This window comes from Telmatherina bonti (genome assembly GCF_933228915.1).
Source record: "Telmatherina bonti genome assembly, chromosome: 22".
Lineage (NCBI taxonomy): Eukaryota > Metazoa > Chordata > Actinopteri > Atheriniformes > Telmatherinidae > Telmatherina > Telmatherina bonti.
In genome coordinates this window covers 20,755,028-20,777,137 of record NC_136631.1, presented here as the reverse complement: position 1 = coordinate 20,777,137, position 22,110 = coordinate 20,755,028, and the positions used below count along the sequence as shown (strand labels likewise).

Here is a 22,110-nt window from a genome sequence, read left to right as displayed (position 1 = left end):
ACGTTTGATTTAAGCAATAAATAAATAAATAATAATTCTGGACTTTGAAATAATTAGGTTTGAATCTCACTTTATCTATTTTGAATCTTTGTTATCATTGTGATTGCTTCTGATAATTGCTGATGTTAAATGTATATCTCTTCCATTTACACTTGTTTGGTTCAGGTCTGTCTTGTAGATGTTTCCAGATTAAGACAAGAGACCTCCTAATTGCCTTTTTCACCTAATCTGTACACATATACGCTTTCAGAAATCTGCCCTGGCTGTAAATGAGAGAAGGAAGAAAGAAATAATTGTATGCTATTCTTTGTTGACAACACTTCAGAGGCATTATGTGCATTCTTGCGCACTGCATGTCATTGGACCGAATGCTTGTCCATCAAATTATTAACTACGTAACCCCGCCGACTGACTTAAAGATGCGCAGTTATTGGCTCCCCTAAAAGACTGTCTGACCAATGGGCATTGAGGAGGGCGAACCCTTTCCGGTGGAATGCTCTCTCGCGCCTACAGTGGTGGAATCGAACGTCCCCGAGCGCACACGGCGTAGAGGAGTGTACGGCGCGCGAGTCTGTGGAAGGGAGATAACGGTTTCCTTTTGCCCCCTTTCCACTCAAACAACAACTAGCAACCAAGCCTGAATTTTAAGGGGGTTTTAGAGTCTTTTGCTCTCAAAGAGGAGGGAAACGAGGGATAAGAGAAACAAGTTTTTTTTCTTTTTCGTCTTTTTTTTTTCTTTTTCATAAAAAGGATTCGCTGTGGTTTGTTCTCCGTTTTCGCCGCAAAGATGATGGTCGGAGAGGTCGAAGTGAAGGAGCGACCGAGGCCGAGTCCCGACTATTTGATGCAATTATTAAACGAAAAGAAGCTCATGACCAGCTTGCCAAATCTCTGCGGCATCTTTACGCACTTAGAGAGGCTTCTAGATGAAGGTAAGTTGCCTTTTGGAGAGACTGGGTAGACCCCGGGGGAGGGAGGTAAGCGTGACCACGGCATACCTCGATCTGTGTACGGTTTCGCGGAATATCCCTGAACGCCAACCAGGCGAACACGGATAGAGGGTGCCCCTCTATACTGTCTGTCCTCCGCCGCAGGCTCTGTAACACCCCAGAAGTTACATTAATCTTCACAAAGAGTCTACTTGTATCTTCTTCTTTTTTTTTTTTTTTTTTTTTTTTTTTTTTTTTTTTAAACAGCGATATACGAGTGTGAGAGTTTGGGTTTAGTGTCAGCGGAGTTAGACTATGTAAAAAAAACTTTGGTTAACTCTCTAACAAACGGCGAAATATCACGCCAGTTGTCGAAATTATGACAAAACAAGCGTCTTAAAACATTGTGGGACTAAGAAAGTCTCCATAAATGTAGACGGGGCCTGAATCCACATGTTCCCCAGCAGTTTAGCTGGAGTTAGCCACATTTTAGGCTAGCGAGTCTGGGTGTCTCCCTTTCGCTGAACTCTTCAGGAACCGAACTGGTGCTGCTAACTTCGCTCTGTGTGCCGTAAAACTGAACAGCCAGAGCTTTGAATCACCATAATTTGAGTCAAGGCGGGCGACATTGGCTGCTTTTCACTTCCCTTAATTTTATGTGGTGGGTCGTGTTAGCTGTTACCCAGCGGCCGAGTCTACCAGCACGGTGGAATGTGGCTGCTTGTTGCCCAAACAATGGCCAGCGAGTTGCTGCTGGGAGGGTGAGGTGAGGTGGGGGGCAGACCATTTCAGCCGTCCAACTTTTTCATTAAACGTGGCGCCGTACTGCGCTCTTTCTCCTCGCTTTGCAACTAAAAACATTCATATCCTCCAGTTAAGATTTGCTTCCATATTTTACTCCCCTTTCTCAACCATTTGCGCTTTATTCTCCCTTTTCCCCCTTGTAGTTAAAATAGCACTAAGAAAACTGCGAAGCAATCCGGATGGGATTTTCTTTGGCGACCCCCCTCCCCTCCCGTCCTGCCACTGATTTCAGCGCACTCACCAGTAAAGATAAATGGGGCTTATTTGAATTGGTATGAGCAATAGCATAAGCTGGTCGGAACGGAAGGCAGGACCTATGGTTTATGGAAGTGAGACGGGGACACTAGAGAGCGCCACAGCCCCCCTGGCACACTGTCCCCTCGCTGTATCAAGTGTAGGACATGGCGATGAAGACAGATCTTCAATAATCTGTAAACTACCCGATAAACGGCGATTTCTGCAGGCAACAGAGGACATGCAGCGCCGCATACTTTGTGGTTTCGGTTGCAGGTCTGGATGCGTAGGCTCTGTAGTATGTAGTTGCCAAACCGGTCTGAAAAGATTTTTTAGGCTGTTATGCTGGTTGATAAACAAGCAGCAAAAAGGCAGCCTTTTCTTCCCCATACGTATGAAACAATACTCACAGATGATTGAAGTCTTGATAATATTGCGGGGAATTCAGTATCTTCTTTGGCAACATTGTGCTTTTCATTGGGAGAAAATGGCATTTCATTTTCATACTGCCTGCCAAAAATCTAGTAGAAGTAAAATGCTGTGATTTTCCTCTATACTGTTGTTAACAGACTTTGGAAAACAGAAACTCTTAATCAGCTCAATTGTGGTCAAAATAAAGATTTTAAAAGAAGAAATAAGACAAAAATCTGATGTGCTATACATTGTTTGCTTCACTGACTTCCCTTTTTTGAGCTCTTGAACCAAATGTTGCGCTGATCCAGCCGCAGTCGTCTTTTAAAGGACTGCTAATATCACTAGAGTGACAAACTTGTTTGTATTTTAATATAATAAATGGATTGAATTTCTTAAGTCTTTGGGTTTTTAGCTTTTACCAAGCTTGGCATTTTAGGGTTCAGAAATTAGTCCAGAAATTATTCTTTCCATTCTGGTATTCAAAATCTAAAAGGTCGGGTCACTTGCAATGTGTCGGCCCCATCTCGCTCTTCTAAAGGCTCACGTGTTTGAGGTTTACAAGGGTTTCCACAGCACCAGTCCAAACTTAGCCCTGCTGCTAAAAATTGCATGTGTGTGAGACAACAGGCATCTCAGTGGTAAGGGGGTTGTTTGGTTTGCCCTCACTACTGATCTGGTGGAAGTTGGGATGTCTTCTCTTAGCGCTACACATCTCCCAGTGTAAGCTGACCTTAACACGTCCGGTACTATTGAGTCTACCATTTCTATTTATCTGGAGAAAGTGGAGAAAAATGGCAATTTCGCTTAAAATAAATGCCTTTCTCACGTTTTCTCATCAGTGTTTTTCATATTTCAGTTTGTTTTGGTCCTTTGAAAGCATGCTCTTAGACAAGGCTGATTCTGCCCGTAAAGTTACTGAGAGGTGGAAACAGAATTGCTATGCAAAAAGTTATCTTCAGTATATAAATTAAAAGGCAATAGAGGTTAGGATTGTCCTAATTTGTCAACAAAGCTGAATCGTTTTTGGCACTTAAGTTTCTGTGCATTACCAGTTAAATATCCGTGACGGTACATTTTGGTTGAATCGTATGTGATGGAATTTAATGTAATGGAATGGCTTGAAAGTCTTCCTCTGTCGGACGTGAGTGCACCAAACCAGAGCTTAAATTCATCCACTTTCAGTTGAACACTTTAAACTTTTTCCCCCCAAATCACCCATCTCACAACAGCTGCAATTCCCCCACCCACCCACCCACCCACCCGACATTTCATGCATGTCTACACAGCTGTTTCCATAACGGAAGTAAGCCAACACCGCCCTTGTGTGTGTTGACTGCTCCCACCCTGCTCTGGTGGCATGTGTGCATAGTCGTCCCCCTTACTTTCCCAATATGTACGTTGTCCCTCAAGGTCACTGTGGTTGATTGACAGGCCTCTCTTGCAATCCCCTTGCGTTGCAGTTGTTCATCTCCCTGAGGTGACACCGGCTGTGAAGGTTTTTTTTTTTTTTGTCTTTATGGTGTGCCTGCCAACAAGCTGATTCAAACTGCTATATTTTCCTTTGGCAGATGGAGACAGGCCATAAAACATCTAGAAATGCAGCATAGCAGCAAAGAGCGATGCTGGACAGCAGCAACACACTTTTCTTTTTCTTTCTTTTTAAATTTGTAGTGAACAATGTCATCAGTTCTGCTGACACCCCACCTTATGATTATAACTCATCTGTCATCTGTTGAATTTGGTAAATCTTTCAATAAAAATGTAATCTGTTGCTATTTCTCAGCGAGCTTCATTAAAAACACAAGTTTAATGGCCAACTGAACAGAAAGAAGGTAGTCGAATAACATCTTGAAACGGCTTTAGTTGTGCTTAATGTGACCCAGAGCAGCTCACGGAGCTGTTTGAAATGTGGAAATATTCTGTTCCAACTTGAAGTAGCACAACACAGCACAGCTGTTCGGCACCTGAGACAAAAGTAGATAGTACAGAGGAACAATTGGGTTCAGATGGTAGCTTCCAGAATAAACCCAAAACAGCATGCGGGAAAAAAATAAAACACCCTAAATATGTGGCATGTCATTCTGTGTGCAAGGAGATGGCTTTTCTTTTTACTGTTAAACTAGTGAGAGAAAATACAGAAACACTGATGTGGGAAAAACTTTGCACACCACTCTTAGACTTGTTACTGTCACATAGCTTTGCTTATTTTCCTTTTCAGTGTTTACAGTATGTTAACATAAGTAAATACTTTTATTTTTTTCCCCTCTTTTTCCCCTCTTTCATTAGTCGCTGGAGAAAAGCAACAGTTTTGAAGAAAATTCTTTTCATGTCATGTTTCATCTGGAGTTCCGGGAGAGGGAAAAAAAATCAAATAAAATAGTGTTAACACTGCCGTCAGTTCTTTCAGTGTGACTGCAAGGATACAAATCAGTTTTTTGCACACAGATATATTTTTGTGTTTTGATTGATAAATTTAATAGCCTGTTTTTCCGTTGGCTGCATCTGTGGTAAATCTACCATTTGTTCCTGGCTGCGTCACCATACAGTTTTGAGTCTATTTGTGTGATTCTGTGTGTTATGATTTAACAGGACATTCCTGAGGGAGCTGTCAGTGCTTGGAGGACAAACTGTCTGCTGTCCACTGTGGTGCCTTTGTAGGGAACTGCTCCTTTGGGAACAGCTGTTTAGAGAACAGATTGTGATGAATGGCAAAATGCTACAAGTCTGTGTTCTGTTTATTTACTTAGTTGTTTTTTTACCTGATTTTTTTTTTTTTGTCAGTCTTTTATGTGTGTCTCCCCTTTTTTTCTTTTGATATCTGTTATTGTACTACTGTTCTATACCCATTTGACCCTTTACATGTCACCCTTCAGGGCAAGACTTGTCGTAACCTCTGACATGCGATCAGTTTAGCAGCTAACAAGATTGTGCACCACTTTCAGAGTGAGAAACTGCTTAAAGCTTTGAGAGAACACATATAAAGACCATCAGAACGGGAAAATTGGGGGTGTTAGGCCAGGGCTGTTGTTGTAAGCAGAAACCTGTTACATCCTAACCCTTTCTCTTCTCCCCACTCCCTCCCAAAGCACCACTTATAAGCTGGAATTTAATTAACCAAGCACCGCTCTGTGAACTGGTTTACTGAGCTGCAGTCACTAGTGTGAAAGAAGAACTGAAAGCTTTGTGCTGTCTTTCTTTGTCTGCTAGTACCTGCGGTACCACTGTCCCCCCCAGTAATAAATTAGGTGGTGGCATAAGTCTGACAGGGTGAGATGGGAAGTTTGTAGCAGGGCCCAGCATTGCTTGTGCTGTGTCTGCTGTGGCTCTGCCTTGCAGCCATTTTCTTTTATTTAAATGTGAGCTCTGGTCTGTGTCATGACTCCAACCTAGGATCCATCTTGGTACCTTTGGTATCCTCTACCCCCAGCAATGCCACTTCCCCTGCGGATGCTGGATGATAAAGTCATCCAACGACAGTTTCACGTTCTTATCTCGGGCTTCAATCCCGTGAGTGCTGGGGCCTCCTTATCACAGTTGCCTCTGCCTGGCCTCCTGTCTTTATGCCCTGCCCCAACTGCCTGGCTGACTATCTTACTGGCTGTCGCCAAGACTAAGTGTTCTCCCGTATATACTGCTGCCTGTTAGACAACACATTGCTTCAGGCCGTTTATCTTTTTTTTTGTCATTTTTCCCCCTTCCCCTCAGGCATTAAAGGCACAGCATTTGTGTCAAAATGAATAAGTTAACCAGGTGCAGAGGGAATACTTCTGAAAGAATTTAGCTGTGTTGTGTTGAAGTAAGAGGTATGACTGAGTGTTTTTCTACATGTTAACCAAATGAAGACAAACAAGGCTTTAGAGGAAGAAAGAGAACAAATGTTGCAATCATTGACTTAGACTTCTTTAAATGAGGTTGCTTATTCCTTTTTTCTGAACGGGGCCACTCCCATAGCTTAAGTTCTGTCACTTTTTGCAATCTGTTTTCTTCATTTTACAAAAAAAACCTGTTTTCTTTTTTTTTTTTTTTTTGTCTGACATAAAACCCTTGCGGGAAGTTATGCCCATTTCAGACAGGAAAGCACCATGGAGAAGGAAAGTCGCTGGTTTGTTTTTCCGTCTGACAGACATGGAGAGGGAGGGGGAGCTGTTTTCTTGCTGTGGTGACAGGAGGAGTCTGCTTTTCTCGTACCTTTCTTAACAGAAGTGACTCTGTCTTTTAGCTTTCCTTTGAGTTATTTAGATGACATGATGGGTCTTCTCTCATCGCATACTTTCATTGCACATTTGTGTGAATTAGCAGCACACATGGTATTTCTCAGAAGTGTGGGCCCCACCCTTTTACATTCTTTGAGTGTTTCAAATAGTTCTCCCACTTGAACAGCTCATAGTAGTCTCCCTATTACTTTGCTTTTTTCCCCTTGTTTTTAAGTCCCGAAACAGTCAGAAAAGATATAGGGCCTAAAAATGAAGTTACTTTTAAATCATATCTGCATCATACATCGCCATTAGATGTTTTTCTTTTTATTCTTTTTATCGGGCACGTTAAAAAAAAAAAAAAAAAAAAAAAGGGTGAATGCTTGCTCTGTTTCTCTCTTGCTCGCCCACCCGTCTGCATTCATTTTCTTTCTCCTTTCAAAGGAGGAATGGCAAGCGAGCGTTGGCAGTCAGTTCAGGAATTTCACCAGGAGCTCAGTCAGAGTACTTAACCTCCAGCCTGATGTTTGTTTTCCCCACACACACACACACTCTCATAGTGTGCTTTAGCTCAGCTTAGCATGAGTGCCATAATGACGCATATCAGCTTTGCTTTACATGTCTATAAATGTTCAAAGAATTTCTACTTTATTTGGTTAATTTTTTGCTTGTTGGTTTGTAAGAAGATACTGTGCTTGTATGTAAATATCAAAGTCCACTCTCCTCACTCTCTCCAGCCAATTTCATCACATATCACTATAACTACAAATCAAATGTACTTTAGCAACCACGTTTATATCCACATCCAAAACAAAAGGTTTCACTAATTCTCTTATAAAAAATCAGTCTGTCAGTGCTTTGCAGACTTTGCCCTGATTTCTCACAAGTTGCAGGCTGCCCAATAAATCATATATGAATAATTTAAGTGTCTTTCAGCAGCCTGTGTTGTTTCTGTGAGGTATCTCAAGAGCAGGCAGTGCTGTCCTAATCTCCCTGAAGGATGGCAAAGTGTGGCACCAAGAGGTAATAAGATTTCCCTATAGCATGCCGCCATCAAATACGTGTCAAGAATCAGGTAAAACTGTTGTAAAACTTTTGAAAAACGTGGAAATTGTAAGATTTTTCAAGAATCTGACTGAAATACAAGAAAGTTCTGACTACAGACAGGATTCTTAAGTTAGCAGAAGATGTAAACAACTCTCAAGATGACATTTAGAATCAGCTTCTGCAAGCAGCATGAATGTATCTTAGTTGCTAATTATTCAATATGTAGGTAATATAAATGCTATAAGATGCACTAATTTGTTGATAAAAGAAGTTGAATTTAATTTTATTTTCCAATCTGACTAATCATTGAAGGTGTGAATATGATTCAGTGATTACTGTAACCATGCCTTTGTGAAACCCAGCAGTTCCCAGTCAGGTTTGTTAGCTCATCTATAGTGTTGTCCTGTGGTCTCGCTTTGTTTGTAAAAGAGAATGTGTTTCATGTCTTCTTTGTTCTATGAAAGTGCCTTTTTCCTTTGTCTTCATGTTTTAACTCTTCATCCTGTGTTCAAATTGCTGTCATTTCTGTTTAAATGTCTGGTTTTTATTTTTGGTTGTCTTACAGTAGAAACATAGTTCAGTGGAAGTGATAACTTTCAGCTATTTCTGTTTCTTCTTTGGATCCGTACTGCTTCCAGTGTATTTCACCGTAGTTCTGATATGTCAAGAGAATGGCATTGATCTTTTTTTACGGTCTAAACCTGCAAAGTTTAATTTACATCTTTTGAAAATAAATCTCGAAACCTCCTCATTGTTATTAAAAGTAGCAAGTTTTAAATGTGGAAGTACAGTAAATAAAAGTAGACCTATTTCTCACAAAGATTTTTTGTTATGTTTGTTTTAAATACCATCTGGTTTGTTGTTAAAGAAGATTGTGAGCGATGGAAGTAATGGGGGGGGAAAAGGGGCTTTTATTTATTTGTATTTCTACCTTTTTTGTTTGTAGAGGTGGAATTTGTTTGGATGGGCTGCGGAGATTGTATGCCACTAAGCACATTTTCTCTTCACTGTCCTCATCTATTCAGCAGTTGCTTGAGGAGAGATTTTTCTGTCTCAGGGACACAGTCACACTGTAGTGGCTGTCTAGCCCAACTCCAATTACATGTGTTGCAGTTGTATTTTACAGTGGCTGTCTGCCCCACAGTCTTGTGCTGTAATGTAAAACAGGGTTTGCTTAGCATAATTTATACCCATGTGCAACACATCCAACAGCAGCACATGCATGAAGTCGGCTCTGAGACAGCGAGCAAACCTGTTTTATGTCTGTTCTTGTGTAGTTTTTATTTCCAATTGTTAGCGTTTAGACTCAAGTCTGTCCATCTTGATCTGTGTAGTTGTTGGGAGCAGATTACAGAACATAGACAATAAGTGGTTTTGTATGATTAGGTTTTAATTTGAGAAACGAAGAGGCTCTGTAGCAGCATGTGTAACAGGAAACACCGACATCAGAATCTGCAGATAACTAGCAGGGAAGAATGTGTTGATCACATTAAAGGGTAAGTGAGCATCACCCCTCTCCTACTCTGTTGATCGATTGTGCTTACTGTGAGGGAAAAAAGGCAAATAAGGCTACTGGAAGAAAGAGAAGGGTGGTTTGTCTGATAAAGAACGGGGGGCATAGAGGATTCCTATGTGCTGTGAATGAGGTCATCTGGTTGGTTCTGAACAAAGCCAACCCGACCCTTCCTCAGCCCCACATGCTGGCCCTCAACAAACGGTACACAATGGCTTTTTGTGATTTAATGGGACACTGTCATTTTTTACAAGTTTTACAAGTAATCACAAGAGTGCTGTTTGTCAGACTGAGCCACATTATATTATGTTCATTACATGCTGTACTTATCACTGGGTTAGTTGTTTTGGCTGAATGCACAGCATGAAATACATGATGATTTGCAAGCTGTGGATTGAAGGAGTTTATGCATGATCCAATCTGCATGTGTGGTTGCTCTCAGTTGTTAAACATCTTGTTAGGTGCATTATTTTGTATGAGATAGAAGAGAAGGCTATTAGACAAATGCTTCCTTCATTACTATGTGTGCATTGCAGTCTTTCAACCACAACCAGTTCTGTCACTTCCTTGCAGGCTTGGAATAATTGAAAGGAAATACAGCAGTCAAGATTATATTGAGGATATGATGAGTGGGAAACATGTTGCAATGGCTATTTTTACTGCAGCATAATGGATTTAGTTGTAGGCGAAAATGCTCTCTACATTATAGGTATTCACAATGAAATAGATCTGACTTTAGTCTTGCCTTAAGTTGGTTGTTATAAAGCAAAGGAAAAAAATGAAGGAGCTATTTTTAGCATCTTTTAAGCAAATGTTTAAGGATTTGTGCTGCACTTAAAGCTTTGTTCGTCCCTCCATTGTTCAGGCATGCATGCAATGCATTGCAGTTTTCACATGACTGTCATACCCTTTTAATGAAAAGGTTGTTAATGTTCATGCTTGTGGTTCATCATTCAATTGAAAACACTGTGATTCGGCTCCATTCACTTAACATAACGCTTCCCCTTGTTGATGCATTACTCCTGACTTCAGCCGTGTTTGTAATTCCTGGCACTTGAATTGTGAATTTGAGCTCAGTCAGAACAGTGACTAATATGCAGTTTCTAGCTTGGGCTTAGTTGCGTGGCTGGATCAGGATTTTCTTGGGTCAGAGTTGGCCTTTAGGGGGGTGAGTGCTCATAACACCGCTCATAACACCACACTGTGCATAATTATCATGGGTACAGTAAAGGCGACTGTTTGTGTGACCTTATTTCATCTTCAAATCCCCATGATTCTCCATCATTTATAAGTAGTAGGTGTGTCATCTCTACACATGCAGAGGCTGCAAGCGTCAGTCCAGCAATGCAGCAGCAATGGATGAGAGCGGAGTTGACTGTTGCGTGATGAAATGCCATAACTGAGTTTATGACCTGCTTCATCAAATGTTTTTTGATAAACAGTAAGCTAATGTGATGATGGTTTTATTTGCTATTTTTAATTAATTCTTATCACATTGACTCTGGAGATTTTTCTTGTTCACTAAAACATTTAGGAAAAAACATGTGCCTGTGTAACAAAAATAGTGTTAAGTTGTTCTGCAAACTCTGCAACATTTATGTGCCCAGAAACAATCCGCCGGTGTGAGAGGCTGTTTGTGTACACTAGATCTTAACCTCTGCTTCTCTGAGTATCACTACGTCAGACTGTTATCGATAAAGACTTTGAAGTTGTTGTTATATTGTCCTCTTGGATACAATTACAGCTGCTCCTGTATTTGGTATATGTTTACTCAGAAGACATAAAAATGAAGGGCTTTGACATCCTGAATATTTTTATCTCTTGTATTTTATTATTAAATTGAATGATATCCTGTATATCTGAACAGTTCTTTAGATAAGGGAAGATTAATCGCAGCCGTGGATGGATTGTGTGTACACACAGCAGGGGGACAGGTGCAGGCATGAGCACGGTGCCAGCTGCTGTTGACACCTTAAGGTGAAGAATAGTCTGCTCAGAGATGGACTTGTCTCTTTCTGTCCCCTTTAATCTGTCTCTTAAGTTGCCTGTTCTAGCCTTATTTCCTCTCCTCTGCTTTCTAAGAGAGCACTTGTCTGATATAAGTTTAGCTTGCTGTGATGGGAATACTTCCTGTAAGCTTATTTTTATTGAGCATCTGACACTTTCAATGAACCAGGCTCTGGTTTTGTCTCTGCTGCCCCTCCCCTCGCCTCAAAGTAAAATCCTGCACAGTCTGTATGTCAGACAGGCACATACAGTTCTTGCGTTTTATCTTCTTTTCTCTTGTGCTCCTTTCATGTTATTAACATGTACATGAACCTCACTCATCTGTGTTTTGCTAATGCAGTCTAGATTATGAAGACTGCTCCATTGTTGCTGCAGTGTTTTCCCACAAAGAAAATCAGTAAGAGCTTTCCCAGGAGAACGACGCATATCTTTTGGCTTTGTCTTTTCACCTTTTTATTTTAGCAATGCGAGTCCCATCACCCTCTTGTCCCGTTTCTTTTGTTTCGTCTCCCATTTCTTTAGATATTTCTTCTTTCTCCACCAGCGCTCCTCTTCCATTTGTTTTCTATGTTCCGACTTCCTTCTGTACTTGTTTGTGGGAATGTGTGGTAAGAATCCAGCCTTGGGGCTACATTGCCTCTTTCATGTGAGGACCAGTGGTGACATTAAAGGCCTGCAACATGGTCTGTCGGTTTGCATCAACCCAGCTTTCACTGTCTGCGCTCAGGATCGTAGCGTGCGCTCGGTTCTCCACTCACTCACTCACTGACTGCCAGACTCAGACATCAGTTGGTAGACGACATGCCTACACCCGTCGGCTGTAATTGTGTACATGCATATGCACTTGCAGATTTGTTAAGCTTCCACACCAAAGTGCTGTGGGGCAGATCAATGTTTAAATGCTTAACCACAGAGGAAACATTGTTAATGACAGTTCAATTTTCAAGCGGGCTTCTTGGATTTTTTTTTTTATTCTTGTTATAATTTTTAATCCATCCTGACCCAGTTCTAAATTCAAAAATATATTTCCTTTTTTGTTGTAGTTTAAAATACATAAGAAGATTCATCTGCAGACTAAATAGAAGAAGCAGGGGGTCTTCCAACACTGGACAAAATAGACTAAATTAATGTTCAAACAATTGATCTTCTGATGTGCAGATAGAAGGAAGTAGGCCAGGTGGAGCCCTTTCCTCCTCTTATTCTTTGTGACTCCTTCAAGATAAACAAACTTTATATCAGGAAGTACATCAGATGCGCTGATTTCATTGGTGTATTTAAACTGTGCCATGTTTGTTTGTGCTTTCCAGAGAATCTGTATGTTTGACGGATGAATACCAGACACTTGTGCTGTCTATTTTTCTGATGTCTGGCCCAGAACCTGTGAAGTTCTGGCAGAAGATCATGTATATCTATCCAGATATTTAACTCATTTCTTCTACGCCCAAATTGTATTGTACAGGAGTGGGCGTTTTAAGTGATAACATTCAGATCCTGTGAAAATTGCCTGTCAGGCTGTGCAGACAATGAAGAGCTGGCGTAAAGACACAACAACAGCTGTGATATGAGTCTGTGTGTTGTCCCACCCAGGGACGACAGCTAGCTGTTGGATTAGAACTTAGGTGGTAACTACAAGCCACAGCAGGCCCTGCATCTTGTAAGAAAAAAAAAAAAGAGAGACACATGTAGGTACATAGGCAAACTAACCTGTTTTCATCTGCAGCTTTAATCTATACTCTTCTTAGAGATTTCCAACATAATAATGCAGTTTATGACAAGTGGGTGTTGCTCAGATGCATGACCAACCCTCTGCTGCAGCTGCGAAATCACTTCTGGGTCATAATGAAAATACCTTGTGGAAAATACTCCTGATTCGTTTCCTCCTTTTAAAGCCACATGCCCTTCTTGTGGATCAGATATTTAGGGGTCATTTCTGTCTAATTTGGTCAGTTGTTGCCATCAGTCATCATATACAGTCGAGTCAGCCACTTGTGTTGACATCATCTGACAATCAAAAAACATCACACACTTTTATCTTATTGAACACACCTTTAGTTCATCCAATTAGATGAATATCATATAGATAAGTTCTGGTTGTAACAACTACAAATTCTGGTTAACCTGCAAGTGAAGGCTATTATTTTCATTATTGATATTCCTACTCAAACATGTACTCTTAATACAATTCTGTCTGTAAGTATACTGTTGTGTTCAAGTTGTAATTTAACAGGTAACTTATTTTGATCAAATGGTACAGCAGGAGGATTTGTTTTTGAGTCCTTGCTTGTTTATTTTTGTTTGATTGTGGTAATTACATTTACGTTGAATTTACATTTAATTTGAATTTAATGCTTTTTTTGTTGTTGCAGAATTATTGAACCATAGATACGTTACTTGGATAAAATGGCAGAATTACCTATGTAATCTATATATTTTTATCATAATGTGCTATAATTTTGCTCTATAGACAAATGAGGTGAGTAAGAAAATGGCTCTGAAGATTAATTTTCTTGTGGCATCAGTGCTGCCTTGTAATCTTCTGCCTGCTTTCGCTAAAAATGAAAAAGGGAAAAGACCGGTTGTGCTTCTCTCAAGTTACTCTCACACCTACTAAACATTCATTAAATAAAGAGATCTTTTTCTTTTCTCTTTGACATTCTCATTGCTCCACTTCAGGCAAGCTTCTGCTGCTCCCATCTGTTCCTTGCTTCTGAGCAGTCACAGTTAATATAAGGAATTGGCCAAAGTTTGCTCTGTAAATACATTTCCCGTCCTTAACTTTCTATGAGTTGTAATTTGGCAGCATTTAACTACATCTTAAATAATCACCCGAGTGTAAGAATCTTCCACTGCATACCCTAAATATCAGCTGGTTATTGTTCTTCCTGCTAAATTTAGGTAAAATGGACAAATTACTTCTCAAGGGATTCATGACAAAGATAAAAACTGGATCACATTAAGGTTAGATCTTCAGAAGGTAATAAGTCACAAGCATTTCTTAATTTATTTTCTAACTGACTCAGGAAGCATGACAAATGATCCTCCTTCCCATTGTTTCCAGTACTTTGGTGCCCCCTTAGTGACAGAGGTGAGGACAGGAAGCACAGTGCATGTTATCTTCTCCCTCACATTGACAGGCACAGCCTTGCTTTCCATCCTATTTCTTTGTTGTTTCCTCCACTGACAGCTGGACATTTCCTGCCATTGTTGCGTGACCGAGGGGACAGCTGTGGGTACACAAGCTTGAAAAGTACAGTATGTAGAAAAAGACATTTTTAGATCCTTTAGTGGCAATCTAATTTTTTCTTCCTAACCCTCTGGTTACCTTTTAGTTATATAGGGCTATTTCCTAGTAATAGCCAGAGAGACTGCTCACATGAGTCGTCACTGTTCTGCAGCTTCTTAAGTTAGTAGGCAGAGGAAAAGGATACCCCTTTTCCAGCAGCCAAGTTCTGGGGCATAAAATGGGGCCAAGGACTGTTCAGATCTACAATTTGTACTGAGACATAACACCCCATAGGCACACTTCCTGACTTAACATCCTGTTATTCCTAACATTCCTTATCTCATATTCTCACATCTTGTTGAGCTCAAAGCATGCATCCTGTATTTCATTTTACTTAGCACCCCCTGCATGTGTTTGTGTGTCTGTGTGCAGCGTTATGCATCGGTACTCAGCGGATAAATGTTTTTGTGTGCATGTGTTTCTTTTAGTGTGACTGGATTTGTTGTGACTCTGCATGCTTTCTACTTTAGCCTTGAATCATACAGACATATTTATATCATGATCTCATGTGATTGGTTTTTACTTTGAGTAAAGCTTTAAATGAAGTAGACTTTTGTTTTCTTTTCGAGAGCGTATCCTCTCAAATGCATGAAACCATTTTCAGCTCATGAGGCTTTTGTCTTAGAGCTGTTAAAGGACTACTGCTTTGGCTTCCAATTTAACGCCACATATGGCTCCTCCTTAGATGGTAAAAAGAGCAGTAAAAAGCCTGCCTTAGCTTGGTATTTTAAGAGCCTGAGTCTGCATTTGTGTGTGTTAGGTTGGCTGTTTCAGCTGAGCTTGCGTATTGGCATCACTTTACAAAGTGAACCAAGAAGAAAGAACTAGAACCACAGAAGATTTTATTTGGAAAAAAAATAACAGTTGCTGAATAATAAGGAATAGTGTGAAACTTCTTTCCCTCTTTAAAAAAAAAGAAAGAAAAAAAAAAAAGTTAACTACTCTGTTAACTACTGCTCTCCTTTGTGCTTCCTCTAAGATCTGCCTGTGTAAGCGTCTGTGTGCATGAAGGAAATTGTCTCCCATCTTGCTCGCTTACCTTGGGGTGTCTCCCTTGAATTTAAATGTGTGAATGTGCATTCGCAAGTTTCACCCCCATCAAAAGTCCCCCCATGCAGAGAGTAATAAACTTTGGCCCCTTGCGGCAGCCATTAGGAGCAACCAGTAGTGAGCCAAGCCTCCCTTGCAGTTTCACCTCACTCTCTGGCAGACCCCACTGAGTGCACAAAACTGGCGCTCCAATGGCTCATTGAGCTAGCAGCTTGCCCCCCACCAACTGACATCCCCATAAAACAGTTCCACATCATCAAATGATTTGATCCCCTTTTCTAATTTTAGACTGAGTTCCTAATAGCGCTGCTGATATTGTCTCATTTTAGTTTTCAACTGGGGACTTGGATAGTATACTGGTCTAAGTAAAAGTGGGTGAATTTTCACACACAGCTGTTTTTGCCAAACACCACCATCTGAATATCAATTCTTTTTCAAACTGGAAAAATATACAAGTTGAAAATGTTCTTAGTTTTTACTGACTATGGTAATTATGTTGACATCTCAGTCCTAAAACAGCACTGCAGAAGAATTGCCAGCACAATGTAACATTACCATTTTCCACTCAACAATGGTTTGATGTTGCATCGTTTGTTATTCCGGAGTTGGCTCTGTAACTCTCCTCTTCAAGCCTCAGTAAACCTACTACTTTTGAGGCCCTTTTTTGGCTGAACACACGCTGCACCTGTTCATCAGTGTCTGTTAGTGCTCGAGTTGCCAGTTAACAGTTGTCACCTCAAACTATAACTGGACTTTTACAAGCAGTGTTTTGTTAATGGATTATTAATAGTAGTTGCTCTAATTTTAAATAATCTGTTAACCTCATAAATAAATGCAGCTCATAGAGATGTCGTTATCAAATCACTAAGATGGTAGCCATGTTTTTTTTTTGTTGTTTTTTTATGTCCCAGCAGATGCAGAAAAACACACTTGGAGAAAGTGTTCACCTATTCTGTTTGTACCTTTAAATGACCACCAACCACCCGTATTTGTCTCCTTTTGTCTCTGTTGTGTTTCTTTGCCTCACATCGGCTCTTCTCATCTACATAATCTGTTTGCTTTGTTAAATCGCCATACTAACGTGCTATGACACTTTTTTTTAGAGCACTCTGTCCCCATTATTGCTGTAACCAGAGACAGCCATATTCAGCCTGGCATTTTTTTCCCTCTTGCTGCATGCAGTCACACTGACAGCCCCAGAAAACATTGCACTTGCCACCGATTATGATAAATGGCTTTGCTGATTGCTGTTCTTGGCCATCACCACACCTACATGTTCCCGTTTTAGCGTGCATATTTTCAGTGCCGCTGCCAGAATAGAGGAGGCGCTAAACTTCACTTTCTCCTGAAAGGACTTGAAAAGTAAATATGTGTCAAACACATGTTTGATGAGAGAGTAGCTACTTATGTTATTTTATCAATATTTTTGAGTTTTTAAGAACTTGACTTAAAAAGTTGATGAAAGTCTAGTTTAAAACAATCTCTACTTTAAAACAATGTCATGAATTTTTTTATCCGCTGTAGATATAATTATGTATTTCCTTCTTGTGTCAAATTTAAATGCATATCATCTGGAGTAGGAACAGTACTCAACAGGGATTAATTTAGTCTACCATAAAAACTATGAGAAACGTTAGTCTTAAGTTTGCAGGAGTGATTTCCTTTTCTTTCTGCCATGATCATAGAACAGCTAAACCAGTCAGAGTTGATCATGGGATCTCATACAGAGCAGCAGTATGTTTCTGTAATCTGTATTTGTAATCTTTTTCTTTGTCAGTAAACTAGAGGTGAACCGGTGGCTAGTAAGGCAAAGTTGAGGAGCAATGTAGCACCATTTCCTTCTTGTTTCCTACTGTATTTGTTTAGCAGATTTTTCTCTGAGGCAGTTTTCCTCCTCCTTCCATGTGGAGTGTTATTTCTGTGGGTTCACTCTCTCAGGGGAACTTTGCCTACAAACACACAAGCTCATTAGCTTGTGCGTGTGGGTGTTTTAATGTCATAGATGGGTGTTTGTTTTTATGTGTATCATGTTGTATACTAAAGTTTGTGTTGGGGCGCTCGCAGTCCTGTGTGTTGCTGGGCTGTAGCTTAAATGCTATGTGAGTTGTTGTTTACTGTGCATTTGGAGGCAGCTGCAGCTCATTATTGATGATCAGAGACTAGAATGTACTGCTTTCAGGGAGGTTGTTGGCTTACATATAAACCTACATGTGTATGCTTAAACCCAACATTTCTACATCTGGGCAGAATCTTAACCCCAGTGTGTGTTTCAGAGAGACTGTGTTACTGTTGGTGTCTCCAGGTAGTTATTCTCCCTTTCTGTACAAACCATAGCCCATGTCTAATTTGGACAACAGAGTAACTCCTTTGTGACTTGGGCTATTGTTTACCTGTATCTTGTGTGTATTCGTGTATTCGTGTGTTTGTGTTTTTTTTTTTTTTTTTAAATGTGGCCAAGGCAGAAGAGAATGCAGAAAGTTTATTTTTATCAGTCCTTTATTTAGTGACCTATCTGCTTAAAGACCTGATACTGAAACTTTCAGATTGGGCTTCCTGAAGAGAATCCCAGAGACACAACATAAATCTCTCCCCCTGGCTACAAACCATCAATTCTTTCCAGATTCAGTTTGACCCCTCAGCCTGTGGGGGTCTGCGCTTATATCTACATCATGTCAAGGATGAGGAACTATGTGGCCCAAGTCACTATTAAGTAGAAGAGATTTATTTTTCTACTATGTTGAATCTGACTTTTAAAAACTCATTGCAAGAACATGAATTAGTTTGTGGCTTTAGTTTAAATTTAATGAAGACTTTTCTGTTAGTTTCATGACATGTCGGTTTAAGATGTTATTGATTAGTGCTGGAAACTATTTCAGGACTTCTGATGGTTTAAGTTTTTCATGTAGACATTGCAGCCAGATTTTTAGAAGTTAGGTACATCAGTGCAAAGAATTCATATTAAGAGATTTTTATTGCTTTTGTATTTATGAAGGAATTCAAATGAAACACTTTCCATTTTAACTATGCTGATAATACCTAGCATGAACATCAAAAGGAGTATACAGCTGAAACCTACTTTTAAATCAAAGATTGGGAAGTTAAAGTGAAATGAAATCATGAGGAAACTTTTTCTGTCATTAAGATGGAGGACACAATGACGCAAAAGCTGCAAGTTGATAATAAGACTCGGAAATGTCTTCAGTTTCATTTTTGAGTCACCTCCACCAATGGACACCGTACACCCGGTCTCTGCGGCTAAAGAGCAGCCTGTCCTTTATATGCTTGGCCTGCTAAACTCTTTAACTGTTAAAGATGGAGCGTCATCTTGAGTAAAGCTGCCTGTGATATGAATAAAAGGCAGGAATGCATTAAATGGCAAAATCCTTTCACCTGCAATGAGTAGCCAGGCTTTGCAGTTGCTTAAGTGCACAGATTTAAAGTGGAAAAGCTTGTCCTTTTCCTCAGCCTTGTTTCACTCAGTAATGGCACCTTTAGATGCATTTGTGATTGCTGTAACTGTTTGAACAGCACAACATTATCGTTATATTTAACTAATCTTGTGCCAATGCTTGGCAGTGATTGGAAACCGGGTGTACATACAGGTGCAAGCAGAAAAAGATGGAACATTAAAAACAGATTTTTGATCTGAAATCACTTTAAATCGCTCTAAAAATAAAGTCATTCAGACTACAGAGTTGAACATTTGATCAGTTTGGCTTTAAGATTAATTGGTGTTAGACTCAATCTGTTTCAGGTGCCAGATATTATCAGCTTAATACCGGGCATCACAAGGCATCCAAAGCAGCTTTCCTCTGGCAAAGCCGATCACACTGATTTCCCAGTCATAATGCTTTGTTTCTCTCCTTCCCCATTGTTCTCTCGTTCGCCACCTCACCCATGGCCAGAGCTGCTCTGCATGGTCAGAGGACGTTTCGCTGTGAGCCATGTTGCGAGGACAAAGCAGTTAGGGAGCATGTCTATTTCTGGCCTCTTAATAGACCTGCTCTCATTATTTTAGAGAGCAACTCTCTGAATGATGCTCACCTGTCTTTAACCTGATTGCAGGATTTCTTCCTGTACCTGTCCATTCTTTTTATTTTTACCATACACCGTTTTTATTTATTTCTACTTTTTAATTACCTCCTCGCTTACACTTCTATATGCCATTGAGCTGACGTTAAATCAGGATCTTCCCTTTTTGAAGCAAGTTTTTCAAAGTTTTGCACATTATATCCACCCATCAGATCTAAGAAACCCCTGCCTGTCATTTTCATCCTTCCTTTCGGGTGCTCATCTCTCCTCATGGCCAAGATCACAGAGAAGATGAGGAGAAATTATTTCTTTACTTGACAAAGGGCAGATAGATATGCAGTGGAAAAGAAATATTACACAGCCGGCAACATTTTCTTTTCCACTGCCGACTTGACAAGAACGAGCAGCAGTGGAGAGAAACAAAAAGGAGAAGGATAAAATAAGATATATTTTAACTTGGATTGAGGCAGAAAAGAGCAGCATGAGTCAAGAGGAATGTGTCTGCACTGTGCTTGCTCAGCACTCTGGTTATAATTCTTCCTCTTTCGTCTGTCACTCCCTCATCAGACCAACCTCACCTGATGTCCTCTATCCACTCTAAAAGTTATTTCCCCTTCATCTCTCCTTAAAAAAATGTCTGATTAAATGGCTTAGGAGATTTAAAAGAGAATTTTTATCATGCGTTTCTGTGTTGGTATGAGGACCTTCCCTCCACAGGTGGACCAGCAGTATTGTCTGTGGTTTGGTGAATCAGTTTGCAGATGACACACTGATGCTGAGCTTGGCGATGACTGAACAGGAGTAGTTTTTCATTATTCTTCTTTCTATTTTTAACCAGTAAAAGTTGTCTTCTGATTCCTGTCCTCCCCTCACTCCAGACGATTCTTTCTTTTTTTTTTTCTATCTCTCCTTCTTTGTTTGTCTTTTCTGTGATAGTGACACCTTCCCACCCCCAATCATATGCACCCTTTCTCGTGTGTTCTGTTGGGGTGGACAGATAGATAAATGATTTTGTTGGCTGTGTAAGGCAAGGGGTAATTTTTAGGTGAATGCGACACTTCAGAAAAAGAGTTGCTGCGCAGAAATTAGAGGTTGTCAAATGTCGCACGTCTCCATTGATGGCCCAGCTCAGCCCCCTTATGTTAATGTGGCATTTCAGCAAAAGGAAATAGAAATTAGAGGGAGGAGGGATTGCTGCTGCTGCTTGCTGGGTTGCATTGTCCAATGTGAATACCTCATTTTGTCTTGTCATCTGAAGGACAAATGCTCTTAAATGTATTGAGCCTAGAAGACAATAAATATTTTATTTACTTTTGCTCTGATCTTTCCAGAGAACTAAAAATCCAAATGGTGGAGTATTAACACTTTTCTACCTGTTCTTGATGGCTTTTAAAGACGTTTTTAACAATTAAGCACTATTTTAAGAAGCATTTGTAGACCTATAAATGTTGGTTTACAAACTACAAATAATGTGTAGTACTGGATATAGGATGTACATGTGATGAATTGAGGATACCCATCAAGTAATCCATGAAGTAATTTCCTTACAGTTACAGTTGTAGAACAAATCAAGTTGTACTATTGAAGGTTTATACTTAATGTGAAAAATATCAGAGGAAAACTGGCTGCTGCTTTTTCTCACATTGTATTTATTTCCTGTGTTCAGAGTTTCCTCGTCTGCTTTCTGTACCATTTGTCATTGTCAAGCTCATCCAGTCAAAGCCAACATGTGGACTGGCTGCTGTATCAGTTCAGACTAATGTAATCTGGTCTGAGTTGGATACAAGAAGGATGAATTCATCTTTTGGGAGTGCTTGCAGTATCTGACCACAGAGCACAGAGGTCATGTGGTTTGGGAAAGAGTCGCCCTTGGAACTATGCAAACTAGTCAGGGGACTCAGCCCAGTGCTTTTCAGCAGGTGTTACTCATACAGCTGTCAGGCAGATGTTTGTCTTGTGACCTTGCCAAAAAGAAGCTTATCCGTTTGTCAGGTTGCCCAGCGATGACACATTTTTTCTGTTTAACAAGGTTCTAGCTAATTCATTTCCGAGTGAAACTTATGAGTTCAGTAAACTTGATGTTTCGCTGCTATTTGGTGTTTACAAGCTAAGTTAAAAAAAATCTTGTTATGGGAGTTTGACCGGCCTTCCAGTTTGCATTGTCGTGTAGGTCATCTGTGCTTTACTGAGAGTGTCTATACTTAGCTTCAGTTTAATTTAGTGCTTCCTACAGAGGACAAATTGCAGGAACTTTGGAAATGGAGCCTAATACCTGCCCCCTCTCCACCATACATGAACACACATCCTTCTTCATGGCTTTACCAGCCACATCTTGTAGTTCTGGGTGGTTTTTTTTGTTTTTTTTAACTTGATCTTGTATATGCAAAGTCTTTAACATTTCTCTGCCCTCTTTGGTTAAATAATATTAGTATTTAACAGTAATACTTCTGTGGCACATTCACACATATTGCATGTTTGTTGTACAGATGTCAGCTTTCCCTCTGTCCTCAACTGCACAGCATTTCTCTGATGTCTGAATTCTTAAATGCTTCATAAGCTGTAAAAATTGGGTATGTATGATTTAGAAGTGAATGTGTGTGTGTG

General features: G+C 40.1%; 1 protein-coding gene across 6 annotated transcripts in view; it reads left to right on the top strand.

Annotated features, from left to right (window-relative positions):
• The first annotated feature begins 529 nt into the window (after positions 1-529).
• Positions 530-22,110, top strand: part of qkia (QKI, KH domain containing, RNA binding a) — a 64,205-nt gene continuing 42,624 nt past the window's right edge. For all 6 annotated transcript variants that reach the window (XM_079262233.1, XM_079262230.1, XM_079262234.1 and 3 more), the window contains exon 1: positions 530-932. In XM_079262233.1, the coding sequence (XP_079118359.1) occupies positions 788-932 (145 nt within the window). In that variant the 5' untranslated portion in view covers positions 530-787. The remainder of the gene's footprint in view (positions 933-22,110) is intronic.